This window comes from Aethalodelphis obliquidens, unplaced genomic scaffold (assembly GCF_003676395.1).
Source record: "Aethalodelphis obliquidens isolate GAN/ISIS:26980383/991018 unplaced genomic scaffold, ASM367639v1 scaffold24, whole genome shotgun sequence".
In the NCBI taxonomy this organism is placed as follows: Eukaryota; Metazoa; Chordata; class Mammalia; order Artiodactyla; family Delphinidae; genus Aethalodelphis; species Aethalodelphis obliquidens.
In genome coordinates, this window is record NW_020837968.1 from 4,815,486 (window position 1) to 4,839,087 (window position 23,602).

A 23,602-nucleotide genomic window follows, 5' to 3' on the forward strand; every position below is an offset into this window, starting at 1 on the left:
AAGTACTCTATTCCAGCCAAACACCAAACACGCGCGCACACACACACACACACACATGCACAAATCTGTGGCCATACCCATGCCCATGCCAGCAAAGTCTGAATGGGGAGCTAGGTTTCGACCTTTGTCAGACTCTGAGCCAGGGAGGTTTCAGTGGAGATCTAGTTAGGAGCTGAAACTCTCAGCCCTCCCCAGCAGTAAAAATGAGCATCTGTCCCCCCTCAGGTGTCAACAGAGGCCAAGTGGGAAACTTGGACTTCTAATCCTGGAAATAATAAGGCAGCATCTATCTTCTCCTACTGGAGTAGGGAGATATGAAGGCAACTAATACAGAAGGTTTAAATAAGATCCAGGGTCTCATAACAAAATACTTTAAATGTCCAGATTTTAATATGAAATCACTTGTCATGCAAAGAACCAGGAAAAATCTCAACTCAGTGAAAGAAGATAACCAGCTGATACCAACAGTGAGATGACAGAGATGTTAAAATGACCTGAGAAAGAGTTTAAAGCCATCATAAAAACCCTTCAATAAGCAATTATGAGCACATGTAAAACACATGAAAAATAAAAAGTTTCAGCAAAGAAATAGAGGACATAAAGAAGAACCAAATGGAAAAATTAGAACTGAAACATTCAATAAACTAAATGAAAACAGTCAACGAATGGGCCCAATAGCAGAGTGGATAAGACAGAGGCAACAATACAGTGAACTTGAAGATGAAATAGGAATTACTTAATCTGAGAAAAAGAGAGAAAATAGACTGAGGAAAAACAAACAAACAAACAAACAAAAAAACAAACAGAGCCTCAGGTACCTGTGGGACTGTAATAAAAAAGCTAACATCTGTGTCATCAGAGCCCTGAAAAGAGAGGAGAAAGGGTGGGGCTGAAAGGAAATGGCTGAAAACTTCCCAGTTTGACAAGAGAGCTAAACCTACATATTCAAGAAACTGAGTGGGTCACAAAAAGGATAAATCTGTAGAAATACACATCAAAGCATATCAAAGTCAAACTTCTAAAACTGAAATGGAGATTTCTCAAAAAAACTAAAAATGGAACTACCATATGATCCAGTTATTCCACTTTGGGATATTTATGCAAAGAAAAAGAAAACAGTAATTCAAAAACCATATGCACCCCAATGTTCACTGCAGCATTATTAACAATAGCTAAGATACGGAAGCAACCTAAGTGTCCATTGATAGATGAATGGATAAAGAAGATGTGGTATATATATACATATTTCATTATATATGGAATATCATTTAGCCATTAAAAAATGAAATCTTGTCATTTGAGATAACATGGATGGACCTTATCCTAAGTGAAATGTCAGACAGAGAAAAACAAATATTGTATTTCGCTTATATGTGGAAACTGAAAAACAAAACAAAGGAACAAACAAAACAGAAACAGACTCATAGATACAGAGAACAAACTGGTGGTTGCCAGGTGGGGGTAGGGGAGGGACAGATGAAACAGGTGAAGGGGATTAAGAGTTACAAACTTCCAGTTATAAAATAAATAAATCACAGGATGTCACGTACACATAGAGAATATAGTCAATAATACTGTAACAACTTTGTATGGCAACAGATGGTAAGTGGTCTTACTATGGTGATTATTTCATAGTGTACAAAATTATCCTATGTTGTACACCTGAAACTAATATAATACTGTAACTAATTTAACTCAATAAAAAAAGGGGGGATAAAACAAAAGGAAAAAATCTTGTAAGTAGTGAGAGAAATGACCTTACCTATAGGGGGAAAACAATCTGAATGACAGCAGACTTATCAGAAACCATGGAGGCTAGAAGGCATATCATTTTTTAAGTGCTGAAAGAAAAGAACCATGAACACAAAATTCTGTATCCAGTGCAAATGCCCTTCAGGAATGAAAGGGAAATCAAGACATTCTCTGATGAAGGAAAACTAAGACCACTTTCCATCATTAGACCTACTTCTGGTTCTTATCTTATAAAAGCAAGAGGAAGTAAGGTAGGCATCCCATAACCAATTCAAAACATAAGTGGTAAAAGAGGGTTTGATATTAAAGGTCAGATGTTAGACATTCTGTTTCAGCTTTCACAGTAAAATAAATAACCTAAACAGAAAAGGCACAAGATGATATGGAAAAAGACATGAACAGACATTTCACCGAAGAGGATATTCCGACAAGTAAGCTCTTGAAAAGATGTTCAACATCATTAGCCTTTAGGGAAATGCAAATTAAAACCCTAATCGATATCACTACACACCTACTAGGCTGGCTAAAATAAAAGACTATTTTGACTCAAAATGTTTGTGAGGATGGGAGAAAACTACATTATTCATACATACATTGCTGGTGAAAATGTGAAATGATACAGCCACTGAAAAAGTTTGGCAGTTTTCTTACAAAACTAAACATGTATAACCCAGCAATTGCACTCTTGTTATCCCAGAGAAATGAAAACGTGAGTTGACACAACAACCTGTACATGAATGTTTGCAGCAGTTTTGTTTATAAGAGCCCAAACTGGAGGCAATCCAGGTGGATTTCGGCGGGTAAATGGTTAAACAGATGATGCTACACTCACACTATGGAATAGGACTCAGCATAAAAAGAATAACTCACTGATACACACACCAACTTGGATGAATATCCATAGTGTGATGCTGGTGGAAAAGCCAGTCCCTAAAGTTTACATACCGTAAGATTCCATTTGTATGACATTCTAGAAACGACAAAATTTCAGAAATGGAGAGGGGGTTGTGGTTTTCAGAGGTTTAGGATAGGGTGGGGTGGGAGAAATGTATGTATGATTATAAAGAAGACAAGGCAAGGAATCCTTGTGGTGACGGAAATATATTCTATATCTTGAACTATCCATGTCAATATACCAGTCGTGATATTTTACTGTAGTTTTGCAAGATGTTACTATTGGGGGAAAATGAGTAGAGAGTACACAGGATCTCTCTGTATTATTTCTTACAACTGTACGTGAATCTACAATATCTCAAAATAAAATATTTACTTAAAATAAACTATGATAGAGTAATACGTGTACTTCTTCATGAACACTTTAAACAATATCTACTGGCAGGTCTTATGACGCTTGAGATTTGGAAGTAATAATGATTGTAAATAAGATTTCAAAATATCTTCAACAACTGTAATGTGACGTAAAAATATCTGTGCTTTCTATTTGTGACAGTCTCATGTCTCGCTACTACTGTTGTGGTTTATTGCTAGATTCACAATGGAAGGAAATGCTAAATTTAGCCTGGGGTTAGTGAAAATGAAGATGTAATTCCCTCCTATCCAAGGGCACAAACCCCCAAAAGGTCTGTGGATAGGTTCAGAACCTCTGCTCTAGATCATATGTGAAGTGTTAAAAAAAATAATAAACAAAGAAACAAACTGGACACTGAACAAGGTAGAGTTCTCTTTCTTCCTGAGAAACAGTTCCACGTCTTGCCCAAGCAATGAGAATGCTTTTGATTGACAGGGAAATGCTTCTACAAGCAAGTGCACAAGGGAAGAGATTAATGTTGTGGGATAGATATTATCTCAATAAAAATGCTATAATGGGGCTTCCCTGGTGGCGCAGTGGTTGAGAGTCCGCCTGCCGATGCAGGGGACGCGGGTTTGTGCCCCAGTTCGGGAAGATCCCACGGGCCGCGGAGCGGCTGGGCCCGTAAGCCATGGCCGCTGAGCCTGCGCGTCCGGAGCCTGTGCTCCGCAACGGGGGAGGCCACAGAGGTGAGAGGCCCGCGAACCGAAAAAAAAAAAAAAAATGCTATAATGAAGGCGTGAACAAAATAATGTGTGTGATCAGAAAAAAGAAGTATTTTTTCTGCCTAGGGGTTTGTCCGTGAAGTTTTAAAGGAAGCAAATTTTTATCGAGTATTTGAAGAAGGAGTAAGGAAATCTCAGTCTCAATAAGGAGGAAAGAAGGGCATTTCAGGCAAGAAAACAATACATGCTGAGGCCTAGGGCGTGGAGCTCCGGAGAAGCTTTTCCTCTCAAGGGATGTAGAGATGTCTGCTTTGGTGGCAGGCCAGGGTGCCCTAGTGGAGAGTGAAGAGAATAATTTTAAAAAACTATGAAAGTAAGCTGGAAAAGTAATTGAGTCAGAATGAGAGGAGCCTGCCGGTAGATTTGGAGCTGAATGTAAGTCCTATGGGGTTGTGAACAGATCTTCCTAGGTAAAGAAATGAAGTGATCTCATTTGATTTTTAGGAAGGGAAAGGGAATTAATAAACATGGGTGGCTACTAAGTGCCTGCACAGTGGTAAGTACAGTGCATGCAGTGTTTCTTAGATTTCTTAAAACCATGTATGAGGTTGGTACAATTTACAAGTAAGAAAACAGTCTGAGAGAGGTTGAGTACTAAGCCAAAGACTGAACAATTACAGTGGTGGAATCAAGATGACAACTGGAATCTGATTATTCTTTCTGCTCCACAACCTTTCCACTCCTTTCTTAGGATGAACTGAGCATGTCCAGGCTGGAGATGGGAGAACTTTCAGTAGAAAGTTGTAGTGAAGAATCCAGGTGAGAGGTGGTGAGGACCTGCCCAAAGGTATATTGTCTTCATGTAAATTACTTAGAATACTATTGTTGTTGGTTGTCTTCATGCAAATTCTTTCTCCACTATTTTATTTTATTTTTATTTTATTTTATTTTCCAGTTTTATTGATGTCTTCCCATTGTAAATTTAAGGAGTAGAGCTGTGAGGAGAATCTCTGGGGTTTAGTAACTCAGTAATGTGAATGGTTGAGGTTTCTAACTTTCATAAAAAGTATATATAGTGACAGGTTTTTATCCCAGGGAATAAAGTATGTGATAAAGTCAGTAACATGATAGTATACTAGGAAGAGAAGCAGGTTGCTACCTGAGGAAATAAACCATAACAAATAATCAGAAGGTCAGGAGCTCTCTAGAAACATTAGCGTGGAGTATCAAACTAATAACAATAGCAAAAACTTTAGATTAAACCTGGTATCTTTACTGATTTGAGAAATACCTCAAGGGGTTGTTATCTTTTAGAATATAAAAACACTGAATGTAATACGTTGGTGAAAACATTCTTTTTCTTACGGATAAAAATTAGTTTGGAATTAATAGAAAGCTATGGCTTAGCTAAAACAAGTTTTATGTCTAGTTTATTCAAAGAGGATTTGTTATTGCAAAGCAGAACCAGGCTTTTGTTTAGTTCCTCAGTTGGTGAATACAAATTCACAGAACATCTGACAATACTGCACAGCTAAAGTGTGCCTTCCCAGACCACCCAGTTTTCTCCCTATCTCACCACTTAGCTTAATTTTTTTTTTTGGTAAGCATTTGCCATAATCTAGAATTAACTTGTTTGTTTACTTGTTCATTATCTATTGACCCCAGTGGAATGTAAGTTCCAGGGGCAGGAAACCTGTCTCTCTTCTTCAAGGAGGTGTCCTCAGTGCTTTGCACAGAGTACGCACACAACAGGTATTTGCTGAATGAGAGATTAGATGCAGAGATTAATAAATTGGTGTGCCATGGGAATGTGAGTTAAGTCTTGAAGCGTCTATGGGATATGGGTAGGATAAAGGGAGTAGGGAACCTATTCAGGCAGGTCAATACAAGTGAAATGATGGTGGCTTTGTTAATGGGGTTAAGGAGGCAAGCAGAGAGATTAAAGCAGTGATTTTATGGTAGATTGTTTGGGGGAAAATTAAGGTTGTTAGTGGAGAGGCAGATTGCAGAGAAGATGCAAAGCCAAGCAGGATTTTAGAGTTAGAAGAGATTTCACGATCCAATCAACTCCCTTAAACATGAAGTGGCTGGAGGGACTTCCCTGGCGGTCCAGTGGTTAAGACTTCGCCTTCCAACGCAGGGGTTGCGGGTTCGAGCCCTAGTTGGGGAACTAAGATCCCACCTGCCTTGGGGCCAAAAAACCAAAATAGAAGCAGTATTGTAACAAATTCAATAAAGACTTAAAAACATATGGTCCACATCAAAACAAAAATCTTAAAAAAAAAAAAGAAGATGAAGTGACTGGGGTGCTGAGAGGTGACGGGTGACCTAGACAGGTAACTAAATGGTTAATGCTGTTACGATCAGAAATCTCATTCTGTTGACTTCCAATCCAGTGCTCTTCCTATGGTACTTTGGAAATAGGAGAGCAATGAAACTGAATGAAACACAGTATATGATAAAGTTGGTGTTTATGCAAAGTAATCTGACTCAGTATGTAGGGTGAGTTGGAAAGGGAAAACTCTAATTCCAAGAGAACAGGCAATACACTGGAAAGTAGTGTTGTAAGCAGTGGAGCTGCAAATCAAATGTCTAAATATATTCCTTGTTTTATGTTTATTTGCTCATTTAATACTTTCCAGTCATGTTTGAACTGATAAAGACAATAGTCCATGCAGTCGGGATAAAAATCATGTGTGTTCTAAATTTCACTTTATTATGGCCCAATTTCTGGTATTCTCCCCAAGTCCCTATTGAGTCATGGACTGCCTCTGCAGTGGCTTTAGAACAATCACACAAATATCAGTTCCTTTTTAGCAGAGTGTGTGATAGACATTGTTGATCGCCCACACAGTTTCATTTCCTCCTTACTAACAAAACCCTACTTTCCTTCAGCAACCCACCTCAACCCTAGGCATGATCCCTCTCCTGGACCGAGTGGCATTGGATCCTGGTGATGATTCCACAGCTTTGCCAAGGATCCTTTAAAAGCCCAATCTTGGGCTTCCCTGGTGGCGCAGTGGTTGAGAGTCCGCCTGCCGATGCAGGGGACACGGGTTCGTGCCCCGGTCCGGGAAGATCCCACATGCCGCGGAGCGGCTGGGCCCGTGAGCCATGGCCGCTGAGCCTGCGCATCCGGAGCCTGTGCTCCGCAACGGGAGAGGCCACAACAGTGAGAGGTCCACGTACCGCAAAAAAAAAAAAAAAAAAAAGCCCAACCTTAAGCCGATCTGTGCATGATTTCTTCTCTGGACTGCTACAGGTTGACCCAAGGAGACTTAAGAAACCTTTTTCACTGTACTTGGAGGAGCGATCTCTTGTCTCCATCGCTCCTCTCACCAGTGGCAACCCTTTTTTTTTTTTTTAACATCTTTATTGAGGTATAATTGCTTTACACTGTTGTGTTAGTTGCTGCTGTATAACAGAGTGAATCAGCTATACATATACATATATCCCTATATCCCCTCCCTCTTGCGTCTCCCTCTCACCTTCCTTTATCCCACCCTTCTAGGTGGTCACAAAGCACTGAGCTGATCTCCCTGTGCTATGGGGCTGCTTCCCACTAGCTATCTATTTTACATTGGGTAGTGTATATATGTCCATGACACTCTTTCAGTTGGTCTCAGCTTACCCTTCCCCCTCCCCGTGTCAAGTCCATTCTCTAGTCTTCGTCTTTATTCCTGTCCTGCCCCTAGGTTCTTCCCTTTTGTGACCATGGTGGAAGCCAATCTGTTGACAAAACAGAAGTATAGAGGAGGGCTAGAGAAACAATGCCCAATCACAGCAGGAGCCCGGATTGCACACTGACTGGGGTTGATCCTATCTTTGAATTTCCATATTTTGCAAGCCAGCTTGATTGGGGTTTTTGACTCTTTGCAGACAAAATCATCCTATGATAGATGTAAGCTAGAAGACTGTAGAGGGGATATCTACTGCAACAGAATTCCCATGATGGCAGAGACCATGTATCTTGTTTGCTGCTTAGTGGGTACCGGGCTGAATATTGTTGAATGTGTGAAAGCAACATCCTAATCCTAATTCTAATTCTAATTCTGATTCTGTGCAAAGGAGTCAGTTCCCTTAAGAAACTAGTCCTTTCAAGTCAGGATTTTCTAGTGGTCCTCCAGTCTACAATATTTACTGATCTCCATCATGTCTAGAAAATTATACCAAGTAGTGTTAGTAGCTAATGCTTAAATAAATAATGTTACTATTAAACATCATTTGCTAGCACTGTTATAAGCATTTTACATGTATCCATCCATGTATTTGGAAAAAAATCAAAAAAGCAGAAAGACCTGTTAAAGGGGTCTGTTCCTTGCTGTTATATAGCTGAGAGGCAGTGAGGTTAAGAGGTTCCATAATATGTCCCTGCTTGGTGACACAACCAGTAAGAGTTGGAGGTGGGATCTGATCTCAGACAATCTAGTTGACTGCCTTTATTCAGCAAATAGAAGGCAGGTTTCCTAATCCAAAGCAGCAAGGTGGTAAAGGATTTTGAGAACTGCTGGCTACAAAGTATATTTTGGGGACTGGAAAAAGATAAGGCAAAGTATAAATTTATTCTGGTTTATAATCTGTCATCTCAGACTCAGCTTTTACTGTTATGCTTTGCAATAAGGGAGCCAGTAGCCACATGTGGCTGCTGAGCACTTGGAAGGTGGCTGGTGTGGACCTGGATGTGCTATAAGTGAAAAACATACACCAGATTTTGAACACTTAATAAGAAAAAAGTACATATAAAATTTCTTTCATAATTTATTATATGGATCACATGTTGATAACATTCTGAATATTCAGGGTTATATAAAATATATTGTTAAATTAATTTTACTGGGCTTCCCTGGTGGCGCAGTGGTTGAAAGTCCGCCTGCCGATGCAGGGGACACGGGTTTGTGCCCCGGTCTGGGAGGGTCCCGCGTACCGCAGAGCGGCTGCGCCCGTGAGCCATGGCCGCTGAGCCTGCGCATTCGGAGCCTGTGCTCAGCAGCGGGAGAGGCCACAACAGTGAGAGGCCCGCGTACCGCAACAAACAAACAAAAAAATTAATTTTACTTGTTTCTTTTTACATATTTTAATGTGGCTATAAGATTTAAAATTACCTATGTGGCATGTTATATTACATTATCTTTTTTATTGGACAGCACTGCTTTACTGATTTTATGTTTAATGCTGTTTCTGGGTTCTTTCTACATTCTCTGGATGAAAAAATGTCTCAAAGTTCAGAGATACTTTATTAACATTTTCAGTAGGGGGTGAATTATTGACTTTTTTTTCCTAAAAATAGTTGTCTGATGATCAAAATTATTTCAGAAATTATTGTTATCAGCTGCTCTTAAAATGTTAATCATTGTACTATCACTTTGTAGAAAGTTATAGGACTTGTGAAGTTCTGGAATCTGAAAACAGAGGTAGAAGAAATTAGAAAGAGTTAGCACTTTAAGCCCTGACATTTAGATTACCAGGCTCAGTGGCCACTTCTGAGAAGGCACAGGTTTGTGCCAAACAGAGATTTAATACTGTAAACTTTCCTGTTTTTGTATTGTTAACAGGGCAAAGGTCTGCTAAGTACCACCTGCTTCTCAAACCAAAGCTTTATATCTGGTCTTTCTCAGACTACACCATGGCTCACATAACTGCATATGTGCATTTTCTTAGTTCTTTCAATATCGTAGTTTAAAAATGCACTTGTCATAGACAAGCTGTAGTTGCATTCCGAAGCGAAAGACTGAAGAGTAATTTGGGGTGAAAGTGGCGAGAGGCCTATGAGATTGGAAGTTGCAAATGCATTAAAAAAAAAAAAAAAAAAAATCAGGTCCCTTCTTACCCCAAAGCAGACAGCATCAGATATCAATTGTTTCTTCTCGTTCTCTTTTTTGGCCCATTTCTCCTTTTCATTATTTTGATTTGGTGTGACGTCCGTACATGTCTAAGATATATAGCAGCTAAGTAAACACACAGCCTCACTTAAGGGAAGTTTCCATATAGGGCAGTGTGCTTTTTAAACTATATAAATATCAGATTAATTTGGGATTTGAGAAAAGCTAATGTTAGGATCTTATCCAAGATCCACACAGTTAATAGTTTTTTTTCCTCTAAATTTGCAAGGCAAAAACATAAAGAGAAAATGAAAAACTATGTTGACTCCTGAAAAAACATTGTTTTGCAAATGAGTTTAGCAAATTTAAATCATTTATATCTCTGCTTTTTTTTTTTTTTTTTGCGGTATGCTGGCCTCTCACTGTTGTGGCCTCTCGCGTTGCAGAGCACAGGCTCTGAACGCGCAGGCCCAGCGGCCGTGGCTCACGGGCCCAGCCGCTCTGCGGCATGTAGGATCCTCCCGGACCGGGGCACGAACCCACGTCCCCTGCATCGGCAGGCGGACTCTCAACCACTGCACCACCAGGGAAGCCCTCTGCATGCATTTTTACTGAGGAGTTTGTGAATCGATCAGTCAATGAGCTAATTACTGAATCAATGATCAGTGGGCACTGAGTATCTTCCATGTCTAGAACTTTACTAGTTACTCCAAAAATTAAGTAGAATAAACCAAAATGGTCCAGTTATTGACCTTTTATTTGGAAGATAAGACAGACTCCCTTGGCAGGATTTCATAAAGGTGAAACTTGATCTGAGCCTTGAAAAATGAATAAAATCTAGGGAAAGAAAGGGCAGTTCTATGCAAGAGGAACAATTTGATCTCATAACAGGAGAAAAATAATATATCTCAGGAACAGTAAGAAAATCCAGCATTGAATGTTTCTGGTCAGTGGTGAGAAATGAGATTGGATGGGCAGCAAAAGGCCACATGGTGGAGAAGTTTTAGCCTTAGATATAGGAGTTTATCTTGAGTTGGGAGATTCCAGAGTTCATATATTTTGTGTGAGAAAGTCCATGTTCAGATGGTAGTCTAGGGAACAAATGAGAAACAGGACACGGGATCTGACCTATCAAGCCCTGGTCGAGAGGACCATGACAGTGGTGTGCTTGATGACGAGGCTGGTTGATGATCTTACAGAAATCAGTTTTTAAGGCAAATAAAGCATAGCTTTTAGTTGTGATTTTGAATCTCCAGCCTTTCTGTTTCTTTCCTTCTCGATAGATGACCATTTCTCCTGCTCTTTCACATCTCCCTTGCCCGGAGAAACTCTTCATAAATATTTGCCAAAAATAACTCATTGAAATGTCAATAGTTTTCAAATATACATCTCCATCAAAAATATCTGCCTACAATATCTGTTTATTTAGCTGTTGTATAGCATAGCACGATGCAAAATGCAATCCTGCTTTCCCCTTTCCCTTTATTTAAACTGTTTCTCCACCCTGATGCTCTCCACTTCATCCTTGCTAATCGACCCATTTTTTAAATCTGCTAAAAATTGCCACTTCACTTTGTTTCTTGATTCATTCCATCTAAAGGGTCTTGCACTTCTCTTTTGATAATTAATCGCCAATCATGGCCCACCTCATGTTTTACTTTTGGAGTATTATTTCATCAGATACGTAATTGGTGCCTCCTAGAGGACCAATGTCTTACCATCCCCTGTGTGGTTGAGATCAGTGCTCTGCATAGATGTATAATTTGCTGTTAACTTATTGGGCTGGCCAAAAAGTTTGTTTGGTTTTAAGTAAAAATAAAAGACACATTTTTCATTTTCACCAAGAACTTTATTGCACAATGGATTCACTAACCGAACGAACTTTTTGGCCAACACAGTACATTGAATTATTTGGTGACAACGTCCTGGTTTAGGCAACATGGCATGTCTCATCTGGGCTATAACTGCAGTCTCCTAATTCATCTGCTTGACTCCAATTCATCCTTCATTTGCTGCCCAGGTTATTTTGTACATTTGAGATTGGTATCCATCACCTCAGAATAAAATCCTAACCTTTCGTATTCAAGACTGTCCTCTATCACCTGGTTCTGGGCCATGCTTCTACACCCATCCCGCCTTTATCCTGCCAGGTACTCTGGTGATGCTGAATCATGGGCCCCCAATGGGTAGTATCAGGCTTTTGTTCAATGCTATTGCCGTAGGCTAGTATGTACTCCTTACTCCTCTAGTGATTCCTTTCTTTTTCTTTAAGATGAAAAATTTTAATATACATATATCATTTACACAGACACATATAGGTAATATGTATACAAGTACATAATGTGTATACACTCACATAATTAAGGAAATTAACCATAGTGTTTATAAAACATATAGAATAGAAAAACTACGGTGTTCAACAGAGGAGAATTAATTATAATAAGCACATGTTACAGAACACTATGCAGTTCTTAAAAATAATGGTCTTCAATAATAGAAAGTCTGGAAAACATTAAAGATATAGTTTTAGATTTTAAAAGCGGGTCATGGGAGAAGCTTTTTGGAGCTGTTATTGTTGCCTCAAGCAATTCCAAGCTACTCCTTGGATCCGATGCCGAAATGTAGACCAAACCTCAACCTTGCCATTGACAAAAACACAGCCTCGTCACTCTGCAACCCCACAAGGTGAGAATCACTGCCAGAAATGATCAAATAATGTGGGCAAACAAACCCTCTACCAAAGACCTGTTTCCTATAAAATTTTGGGCGATCATTTTAAATCACCACGTTGAAACTCATGTATTGCCTCTCTGGGCTCACATGACAGATAATACACAATTCTAATTTTTTCAGTGGGACTGTATGAAATTACATTTTGAAATGCTTCTGAACTTAAAAGATGGAAAATGAAATATTAGCAAAGTGAGTGGACTGTGGAGTCTAAGTGTACGAACTCCAACAAATGGGAACATTAAGTGATATTTATTTGTGGAGGTACGTGGTTTCTAAACTTAAATCTATTTCAGCTTGTTCTACACGAAAGAACATTGGAAAATACCACCTGAATAAAGTCTGTACTTTTAGCAGCCCTGAAACGGTCAGAACTCTTGCTTCTTGTTACTCTAATCTGGCTTCTCCTTCTATTAAAGGTCAAAAGTTATAGAGAACATGCTTAGTAAGAGGTATTTTTTTTTGCCAAGAAAAAGCTCTGCAGATATTTTCAGATGTTTGAGGCAATGGGGCTTTTAAAACCTTGTCCTTAGTTCCTTGTGCATTGGTAGATACTTTCGCCAAAATTTAAGAGTTTTTTAATATTCATGCATTCATTAGTGCAGCTGGCATTGTGCGCCCATCAAGGCGCTAGGTGTTGGGATCAGGCAGTGAGCAGAAAAAGACATGGAGTCCTTGAACTGTGACATCTGCAATCCAGGGGGAAAAGACAGAATTATTAATTATCATACAAATTAATGAGAATTCTATTTAGTGTGCTGAATTAGAGAAGCTGGTGCTATGAGAACATCTAAAAGGGGATCTGACCCAGGTAAGGAGGTCAGGGAAGGCTTCCCTGAGGAAGTGACGATTGCACCGATCTGTGAATGATGAGTAAGAGCTAAAATTGCATTCTATGCAGAGGGCCTATGATGCCCAAAGGTCCTATGGAACCAGCGGGCATGGCACCCACGGGGGAATAGAAGTAGGTCGGTGAGGCTGGCAGAGAGAGCTGGGGGACACGTGGTGGAGAATGGATGGAGTGGAAGAAGGGGGTCAAGCCCATGCAGGTGTTAGACTATATTAAGGATGATGCCTTTATCCTGATTGTTTGGGTAACCTGTCAGGGGTTTATAAGCAACAGAAGACAAGATCAGGTTTGTGTGTGGAGAGGCTTCCTAGAGTTAAAAAGCAGGGAACACACTGGAAGGGGGAAAAGTGAGTGAGGGTAGGTGAATTGAGAGTGTTGCGGCTGCCCGGGGAAGATGGTGGTACCTTTGATCAGGGTGGCGACAGAAAGCAGGCTGGAGAGAGACTTGAAGTAAAAATAGGACTTGGTGACAAATTGGATACTGGGTTTCTCTGTTGGCGTGACTCCTGGGTTTCTCTGTTGGCCAAAACCTGTCCAAGTTGAGGCTTGTGCAGACCTGACATATTTATTCTCCAAAGAAATCTCTTTCAGTGACCCTTCAGAATTTTTACTCTATCACTCTTGATGGAGCACCTGTTATGTCTTGTTTTGGCTGCTGGTGACACAGGAGTAGACTAGTTCAAGTCTCTCATGGAGCTTGTGCCCGTTGGTCCCAGAAAGTGGGGTGAAGGTGAAGTTCAGTGCAAGCACCAGGGAAACAGTTTAAACCAGGGGAGGTCAAGTTTTCTTCTGGCAAATCAGGATAAACGTTCTAAAAAGCGCTTTACACTTCCTAAAGCCCCTTACTACCTCACAGGAACCAGTGGGATAGGCAGGAAGGTGTGAATTAAGGAGCCAGGGCAGATTAGGACTCCCAAGGTCACAAAGGTGTGAGAAGTCAGTACACGGGCTCAGGTTTTCCAAGACGAGTGTTCGCCCTCCTCTTTCATTTCAAAATGAAAACCATCATCAAGAAGGTTGAAAAAGCAGCCTGCTGGAGAAGAGGATTCCTTGTCTAAGTAGCTGGTTTGGAAAATAACAGATTCAAGGCCTCTCTCTCAACCAGGGAAAGAGCACACTTCGAGGTGAAGTCTAAGCCACAAAAGCGTGCTTCTTACCTTCATCATTAGCTGCAGTGACATAACCAGATTCTTTTTTTAAAAAAAAATATTCATTTGGCTACACCAGGTCTTAGTCGCGGTGCTCGGGATCGATCTCATTGCCGCGTGCAGGATCTTTTAGTTGCGGCATGCGGCATCTAGTTCCCTGACAGGGATCAGACCCTGGCCCCCTACATTGGGAGCATGGAGTCTTAACTGCTGGACCACCAGGGAAGTCTCCAGATTCTTTATTGGCCAAATGAAGGCTGGCAAATCAGGGAAATTCTGATTTTGTTCTGATCCATCACAGAAGTGAACAGTTTCAGGCGTGGATCTTGGAAGCTCATGCCATTACCCTGCGGGGGCACTTGGAAGCAAGGGAAGTAAAAAGGCCTGCTTTCCTCTTTATTTGGTTTCTTTCTTCATTTGAGCAGCTTAGTTATGTGAATAATTCTGGTGCTTTGTCTCTTACATCATTTTACTTCTCATATTTAGCTGATCTTTAATACTCATGAAAGGCTTTAAAGCCAATGTTGCCGTATTTTCAGTAACAAGCTTGATTTTTACAAGGTTATATTAGAAAGGTTGATCTCAGGGTGGCTCTAAAGATGTGACCTGACCTCCTTTGACCTACGAAAGCATTAGAGATGGGAGTAGATCTTCCCTGCAGCTGTAATTTCTCAGTTCCGAGGATTGTCAATCCTCACTAAACAGGCCCATCAACTGACACCTCTTCTTCACCAGAGAGGAGATATTTCACCTTGTATCTGCCATATTCAGTTACCAGAAAAACCCACCCCAACCCACATCTGGACCAAATATTCAATAACATTATTTATCAAAATAAATTTATTAAAAGTATTCAAAGACCACTTCAAAGTTTAGCTGCCATCAGGACAGTTTTGGCACTCGTAATGGACATTGTCGTTTTCTACACAACAGCACTCATTCTATTACACACACCAATTGACAATTCAAACAGACTGTTTCAGTTTTAGAGTTACATGAGACAACAGTACTGATGATCTGTAGTCATAGGAACTTCAATACCCTTGCACATAGTAAACATGTGTTACCTAGTACTAAAGAAACTACAGCTAAACCACTGTGTGGTAACAAGGACTGATTTAGGGAAAAATGTACAGCCAGCTCACTAAGGCCACATAACCCCAGACCTATTGATTGTAACTGCTTCTGGACCAATAGTGTTACATAGTTATCTTTCAGTCTCAAGCTCCTGCTTTTCCAGCATGAGACACGCCACGTATAGACCACGCTTTCCCTGTGCTCCATCAGTTACGGAAGCTGTCCCAGTACCAGCTTCTCCTAGACGGCTACTGGCTTCCTGATTCACTACCCAACTCTGAATCAATAGTTCTGAGTGATGTTTCCTGAACACCCAGGCTGAATTCAAGGTCAGTCTTTTTTGGCAGGTGACAGCCTTTCCCCTTAGGAAAAAAATGAAATGTCCTCGTTTCTGGGTTCCCTTTTTCATCTCAGGTAGCATGGGGCTCAGCGGTGATCTGTGGCTTTTTACACAAGTCCTGGTAGAATTCTGACTCCAAGAAACGGGGATAAGAGTTGTTCTCCATCAAGCTGTACACCCTTTTCTGGGCAGTTGTAAAGCAGCCACTTGTAGCCTCTTGTATGTTTTGGGCAATCAGAGTTTTGGTTTGAAAGTCTATGTTGATCTGAAATAAAACATAAAAAGTGGTTTATTCCATATTCAGAGTTAAGAGATTAACCTATTTAATATTTGAAAACAACAACAAAAAAACTATAATGTGTGATTAGCTTCATCGGCCAAGTCACTGGAGAAATGTAATTAACCTCCCTGAATGTAGAAGTAGGGGAAGAACATTTACCCCACTCCCCTTTTAATTTGAGGTCTCTTCAATTCTTTCCGTTTCATTTTGGTGCTGAGAATGTTTAAAACATGCTAAAACGAGGAACTTTTTTATCTCCCCTTACCTCTTTTGGAGCTTCTTTTTCTATAAAATCAGTATATATTTTCTTTGCTTTTGAGGACAGCTTTTGGGGTGACTTGGTTTTTTTGAAGTCTTCACAGGCCAGCCAGAATTCAATATTTTCTTCACAGAATTCAGATTTTAAAAAAGCCCTGAATGCAGCAAGACCATCTGGGGAGGGGGGGTGGGGTGGGGGGAGAAAGAAAGCATGCATACAGTGAACTGAGTGACCAAATAATCCCTTCTGTTTTTTCCTAGAACTCCCACTCCCCTGGCCCCATATTTTATTATTTCTAAATGATAGCAATTTTCTAGATTTCAGTCAACCTGTAACCCTCAGAATTTAACTCTTTAAAGACTAAGATGCCAGTCAGCAAAACGCTTAAGTTGGCACACTACTACAAAAATATATAAATACTTAGCTTCGCTGTTAATTCAGATACTTATAGGGGAGCCATAAGTTCTCTGGGAATGACGTCTCTTGAAAACACTGTTTGCAATGGAAAACCTGACTCAACCTTAACAAAAAGCAACTGCCATTACAGTTTTGGGCTAATTTTTTTCCCACCTTGAGTGAAAAAGCCATGCATTTTCCTGGTTAATCACTGGGAAATAAGGGAGAAGAATACGCCTCATGTCATGGGGATTGTAAAGTAAAATTCCCCTTGAGCAAGCTGCTCTCGCTGTGTGGACACAACGTTTCTAGAGTCTCCTGATACTTGAAATGGATCAAATTCAAGAGGTTAACTTACATTTACTGGCTAGCAGCTCATCAAATGCTTCTGACCACAGCTGGGCTTCCTCGGGAGAAGGCCTGCAAGAGAAGTTCTGCGTATTAGCTCAGGCACGTCAGTCAGAGGTTCCCTTTTCAGCTCAGCAGTGAGTTCATTCGCAAGTACAAGATTTTCAACTTACTTGGTGAAGGTTTGCTGTTTGCTTTTCTTGCTGGTTTTGGGCTTCCCAGGAGAGGAGGAATTTTGCAAGAAGTAGCTCAAACGGCTCTTCCAATCTTTCAATCTTAAAAAAAAGAAAAGAAAAAAAAAAGGATATTCACTTAGTGGCAACACTTGAAATCGCCAATGCAGCTGAAGGCGTTTTTACCAAATAAAGTTGCCCCCTGTGGCTACAGACAAACCAAATAAGACAAAACAACTCTTCCTGTCAGTCTTACACCTTTAACATTTAAACCCAGCACCTATATACTAAACACACTCGTTTCATCCACACATCTGAACATAATTACTAGTTTTAAAACTAAGGGTAGAACTACCTACAATTATAGGGTATTTTTATGACTCTAGTCTGCATAGTTCAAAAAGCAGATGTTATTTCTGGCCCACAGAAGGCAGCAGTTTGTCTGCAACGTTAATTACAATTCTGAGACATTTCACACTTGATGAAACCCACAGTGGAACTGCCCTGAACCAGCCTGTGCTCACTTCCCTTCTACCCTTCGAGCTGGAGGCTCTGGACCACCCGAGAAGCTGTGCATAATGAATGTATGTGTGTGAGATGGCCCGTCCTCCTCCCCCAACTACAACACTCATTTTAAGAAGATGATGCAGAACAATTATTTGTTCCACAGTCCTGAGTGGGTGAGATCTGCTGTTCAATTAAAAAAAGGAAAAGATTTTAAAAGAATATATTCGGAATCAGCAAAAAATATCTACATCGCAGCAGCCGTGTAAAGCTGATCAAAATTTACAATGCAACGTACGAATGCCGGGGACGCGCTTCGGCCGCAGGATTCCCTGAAGTCATTTTCGATGCAGGGGGACAAAAAGCCAACCAGCATCTACCACCGCCTCTGCATCAAGAATTTTCTGCAGTTTCTAAACTCTACCCGAGAGTCCTTCGCTCACGTCACAAAATAAATACCCACACAGGTTTAAACCTTACTTAACAAATTAACCTTTTCCACATTTTTTTTTCCTGCAGAGGTGCACGGTACCCAGTTCCAGGCGCAAATGTACCGCGTTTGCAGCCGCCAAGGACAGCTGGGTCTGCAGGGGTGGCGCGGGGGAGAGAAGAAAGCCTTACTCACAGGGTTCGCTTCATCTTCTCCCGCTTCTCCTCGCTCTTGGGGCCGGTGCCTGCGCTCTTGTCCATGGGTCCGCAGTCGTGCTGGACAGCCAGGAATATAGCACTAGGCATTATCGTTTTCTGACTGAGGCTACTGCTCCGGGTGGCGGGGCGGGCGACGCCGTATTTATAAAAGAAGGAGACGCGGGGGCGGGGCCTGACGATGCCCCTCCCGCCTCCAGCGGACGCCGATTGGCCAGCTGCAGCCGGGCACGGGGGCGAGGTCAGCGCCCGTCTGCGCAGTCACGGCTGCCAGCGAAAGGTCTGGAAGCGAGGGAGCTGGTGACGTTTGCGGCCCCGGCGTCGTGCGCAGTCGGGCTAAACGCGGCGACAGGCTCGGGCCGGTGTGGGAGCTGAGAAGTTTCCCGCCGAGTGGTCGCCAGACACCTCTGCCGAGTTGTGGCGGCCGGGCGGGGTCGCAGGGCCGTGGAGGCAGGGAGCCAGGTCGGCCGCAGGCCCGGCCGGGGCGCTCGCCCTCCCCGTCCTTTTCTCCATCCCATCCCCTCCCCCACTCTCTGACCCCAAAGCGAGCGACGATTGCCCAGCAGGTAAAGGTTGCTTGCTGGGATCCCGAACGCAATTACCTTATTTTGAATTAGGATGTGTTTCCCCCTTTTTGGAGCGCACGCCCTCTCCCCACGCCTCCTTTCTTGGTATGCAAACTGAGGCCGTGGGGAGACCCTCATCCGTTCCTCTTTGGGACTCCGTTTAATTTGCGGAAGGAAACCGTGAATGGGAGGAAAGGTGACGGTCCAGAGGCAGGTGGTGTGAGTGACTTTGCGTTCTGCCTGGGCGTCTCGTAGCACGTTTGGGGATGAACGTTAGTCAGGGAAGGGACAGGAGAAAGTGCTTTCACTGGGTGTGCAGTTTTGATCACCAGCAGGCACGTGGCTGGGTCTGTCCGTGGGGTTGCAGACTGTCCCTCAGGAGTCCTTGGCTGCCTGTCCTTCCAGAACAGAAAGAGAAATCACAGACCTCCTTACGATGAGATAGAGGGAAACACCAAGACCTCGCAGCTGTCATACACCCGAATCAGTGTAAGAGTGCAAGGATGCAAGATTTCCTCCTGAGTCATTCTTAGTTGCCTTAGAATTTACCAGAACATTTAATTGGCAAAAAGGAGAGGTGGCGGTGGAGGGAGGGAGAAGTTAACAGCTTGCTTGAATAAGCTTAGTCTGTGAAGTCTTCAAAAATCATCTTGCTGTAGCACGAGTTAAACGGTTTGATTGGTAAGGACAAGTAGATAATCTCAATTCCAAAATGATTTGATATCAGATAACATGATTAGAACCGTACGGTGGAATATTCTAGTGGTTTTCCCTCAAGCGTCTAAGTAGACAGCGAGATTAACAGCAAGGTATTAGACTGCAAATATTCTCTCTGCTTTGCATTAGAATTGTTAAAAGAAAATGGGGACTAGTTTACCATATTCTTATGATGAGCTGCCAGTAGTTGGAGCTCCCAGTTTGACTTGGAGAGTAAAACCTGCAATTATTACTAAAGAGGACAGCCATGTACTCACTTATGGAAAGGAAAATCATTTAGATTTCAGTAATAAATACTTGAAAGCATGTTTGTGAAATGTAAGAATATAATTTTTCTCAAGCCTATGCACTTCATCTCTGAAAGAACTTTGCATATTTCCTACAGCTATTTTCACTTTCTGATGATTCAGTACTTATTTATTAACTATGTGTAATATGCAGACACTTGCTTTTTCTTGCTAATTTAAACCTCAATATGTTTTTCACTTAGAACCTTGGATGGTAGAATTCACTCATAGTGGAAAAGACAGGAGTTCTGACTCAGAGGCAGCAAGGAGAGAGAGCTGGGCTTGTGTCAGGATACGTAGTTAGAGTCTCAGCTTCACCAGTAAATGCTAAGTAACTGCTGGGGCAGTCGCATCCCACCTCCCTGAGCACCAGTTTCTCATCTCTATTAAGAGTAATGAATGTGTTTTTCTTGCCAGCCTCACTGTATATTATGGGAATCTTTCGTGAAAGGCCTTTGCAAATTTTAAAGTACTATACAAAAGTTTGTTTTTTCTTTAAAATTTGCATGTGCGTGGAAGAAGGAAATATCTGGAAGCATAGCTATTCAAGGTAGAAAAATCATTAAAGGATTAATTCAGGGTTTATTAGGTTATAAATGTGTAAGTACTAGTAAAATTCAAGATAACGTCACAGCTTTGTGGAGTATCAAGCTCGTAACAGATACTTTATAAATGTTCCCTGGGTAAAAAACAAATAAGAAAATAAGTAAACTGTTTAGGATTTGAACTTTTTCAGAGATCTTCAAGCCAGAAAAGTTTAATCACCTCAATACATTCACGACAGTGAATGTATGTCGTGAATGTATATGTATATCCATGTAAGTAGCTGGTTTACATATAGACTATTCCAGAGGTTTCTTGTAAGTTTTTAATATAACTATTTGCTTTTTTTGCAAACCATTTCCGAATGACAACTGAAGTTAAGGCAGGCAGACGTACATTTAAAGCGAAAACTGCAGTGTTGACTTCCCTTTTTTGCTGTTGTTGGGAGTGGCTTTTAGGTAAATGGGATTGCTTAATATGAAGATGACACATGCTTTCCATTTTGCGTTGGAGGCAGAAACAATGCAGTAGGATGTAAATACTGCACAGCAAAACCTCAGTTGAGAGTGGCTTGACGAACTACACATACATTTCCCATGTTGAGTCTACCGTGCCCTCTACTGGAGAGGCTGTCTGCTGAGCGCGTTAGTGGTGGAAGCTTGCAGGGTGGTCCTTGAACTTTTTGTATCTAAAAAAATTTAAGTTACAGAAGAAGGCAAACAAAAAATACAAGTTTTTAGTAACACCAAAAGGAGATTACGGAAAGCAAAAGTGTCCCCTGCCATACTTCTCTCTTCTGCACCCACTGTATGCTACTTATTAATAAGAACTATTATTATCTGAAAATATTTATACATAATAACTTTCATACTTGTGCTTTAGAGATTTAGGAAACAGGATATATGCTTTAAAAGAAAAGGATCATTCTGTGTATTACTCTGTGTTTTACTTTTTTGGTCAGTAAGATATCTTAGTTCCTAAATTTGTAAAAGCTGTAAACCTGTTGCTTACCTCATGAAATCTTAAGTTGGTGAGAAGTTTAAAAAAAGGAAAAAAAATTAGGAAATTAAGTGCCCTGTGTCAAACGGTGTGATGAGTAATTGGAAATAATGAAAACTTTTAGTATCCATATTGTTGAGTGTATTTGAGGAAGTGTGACACCTGTCTTCTCATTTTGTTTGTCTTTTTTGTCCTTTTTTTCTTTTTGGTCTTATTCTCATTTAACTTTAATTGGTGGAATATTCTTTTAACAGACGGAACATATGACCCCACAATGAATGAATTTATGATCCCACAGGATTATGTACTCTACTCTTCACTCCTAATATGGTCTGAGATTTAAAATTCATAATTGCTCTTTTTCGTAGAAGGTAATTTTCATACCTAGGAGTTGTTAAGAGAGAAAGTGTTTTCGTCAGGAATGAATCAGAGTTTCAACCAAATACTTGACATGTATTATAGAGGAGTTAACGATTTTACTAGTCCTTGTATTGGTAATTTCAGTAAGAGCACTTCCATGGCTCTGCCTTAAATTCACCCATCGTATGAAGTATGTCATACTTCAGATGCAGGCAGGGCCTACTTAAATTTAATAATTCCCTCTTAAATTTAATAATTCCCTCTTACTAAGTAAAGCACCTGGATTCTCTTTGGAAACTGACAACAGGAGGATTACAGATTTTTTTTTTCTTCCCGAATAAAAATCCTAATGTATATTGAAATACCTCTAGTAGGTTCCTGTAGTTAAAGAACACTTAGTATGAAGTCTAGGTTTGGGGGACCGTTTCCAGTATCTGCCTCTTGCCGCTCTCTTCTGTGACAGTGGGCCACATGGAATCTCAGGGGAGAGTAGGCGATTAGAAACACTTTCTGATGAAATAAGTTACATAGATGGCATATTGCCTTATTAACTGCAGTAAAACTAGGGGTTTCTTTCCTGGCATTTGTTCTCCTGGGATTTTAATTTCTGTGCACAGAATTTTGTCAAATCATGAAAATGTCAAGTGTCTATTGATTACTGTTTTGAAATCTTGGGATATTGGCATCGTAATATACAAGATTTCAAAGGTCTATATGATATCAGTTGCAGAGAATCTTTTTTTTTTTTTTAAGTGTGAAGAAAGGCTTCTTTTCATCTAGTAAATAAGGAATCCATTTGTACTGGTATTTCCAGCTTGCTGACTCTTCTTATGTAGGGAGTATTAATTCATTTTAGACACTGGCTTTCAAAGGTCTTTGATCCATGGACTACTTCGCAAGAACCTAAAACCTCATGGATTTTCTCTCCCAAACACATTTTTTTAAACCAACAAAAATTCCCAGATCTTAACCGAATTAACTGATAAAAGAGCAATGCTTTCAAGGAGATACCAGTAGGCCCTGACCCAACTGCCTCGTTATAAATGTTCAAGTCCTCAATGCTGAGCTCACGTCCACAGCTTCAAAAGACACAGTACTTTTGCCTTTATTTTCATAAATTATCCTTAGCAGAGCAGGATGTTTGGAGGTTTTGTCCATAATTGGGATATTTGCCTTTAGTTCCCAGTTCCTGGCATTATTTTAGTTATGAGCCCAGGCAAATTGCTTAGCCTTCTCGTGCCTAGGCTTCATATCTTGAGGGTGGAAGTAATTATAGCAGCCTTCCTTTGCGAGGAAGTGAAAAGAAAACATTGCGGGGACTTCATGAGTGTCTGGGTTGATGATAGCTCATAGTGCCCAGACCCGGTGTTCAGCGGAACTTTGTAGTGGGACTAGTTTCTTCCAGATGTCTCTTTTTCCCATTTTGTTGTTGCTTTCCTAGCACCCGCTGTTTGCTGCTACTCTTAGGGTGGCAGGTCTTCCATTCAGGTGGAAGGGTTGAATCAGAAGGCCCTGAGTATCTACCAGTCCGAGGAGTACCAGGGCAAGTTCTGGCTTGCTTCAGTGTAGGACACACTGTGTTAAGGATGGGGGTGGCCAGTGGAGGGCTCTTCTGTCTGTGGTCCTGTCCCTGGGAGGATGCATCTGCTCTCCACCAGGCTCTAGGCCCTGGACTCTGTGCCATCACTGCCTGCTGCCACTGCTTTCTGGGTGTCTGTTCATCCATGGGGTTCCCTGGTGCTCCCTTTTTGCTCTTCCAAATGCTCCATTGGGAACATCAGGGATGTAAGGTTACTTTTGGAAATGTTGTAAGCTCTTCCTGAAAAATGTTTTGG

The 23,602-nt window shown here is 41.0% G+C and overlaps 1 protein-coding gene across 1 annotated transcript; it reads right to left on the reverse strand.

The window, feature by feature from the left end:
- Window positions 1-15,093: 15,093 nt before the first annotated feature.
- On the reverse strand, window positions 15,094-18,436 carry RGS2 (regulator of G protein signaling 2). Its single transcript, XM_027122172.1, has 5 exons — window positions 18,276-18,436; window positions 17,147-17,248; window positions 16,984-17,045; window positions 16,236-16,402; window positions 15,094-15,955 (listed from the first exon to the last, which is right to left on the reverse strand). The coding sequence occupies exons 1-5, from the start codon at window positions 18,383-18,385 to the stop codon at window positions 15,761-15,763; spliced, it is 636 nt and encodes a 211-aa protein (XP_026977973.1). The 5' UTR covers window positions 18,386-18,436; the 3' UTR covers window positions 15,094-15,760.
- Window positions 18,437-23,602: the final 5,166 nt, after the last annotated feature.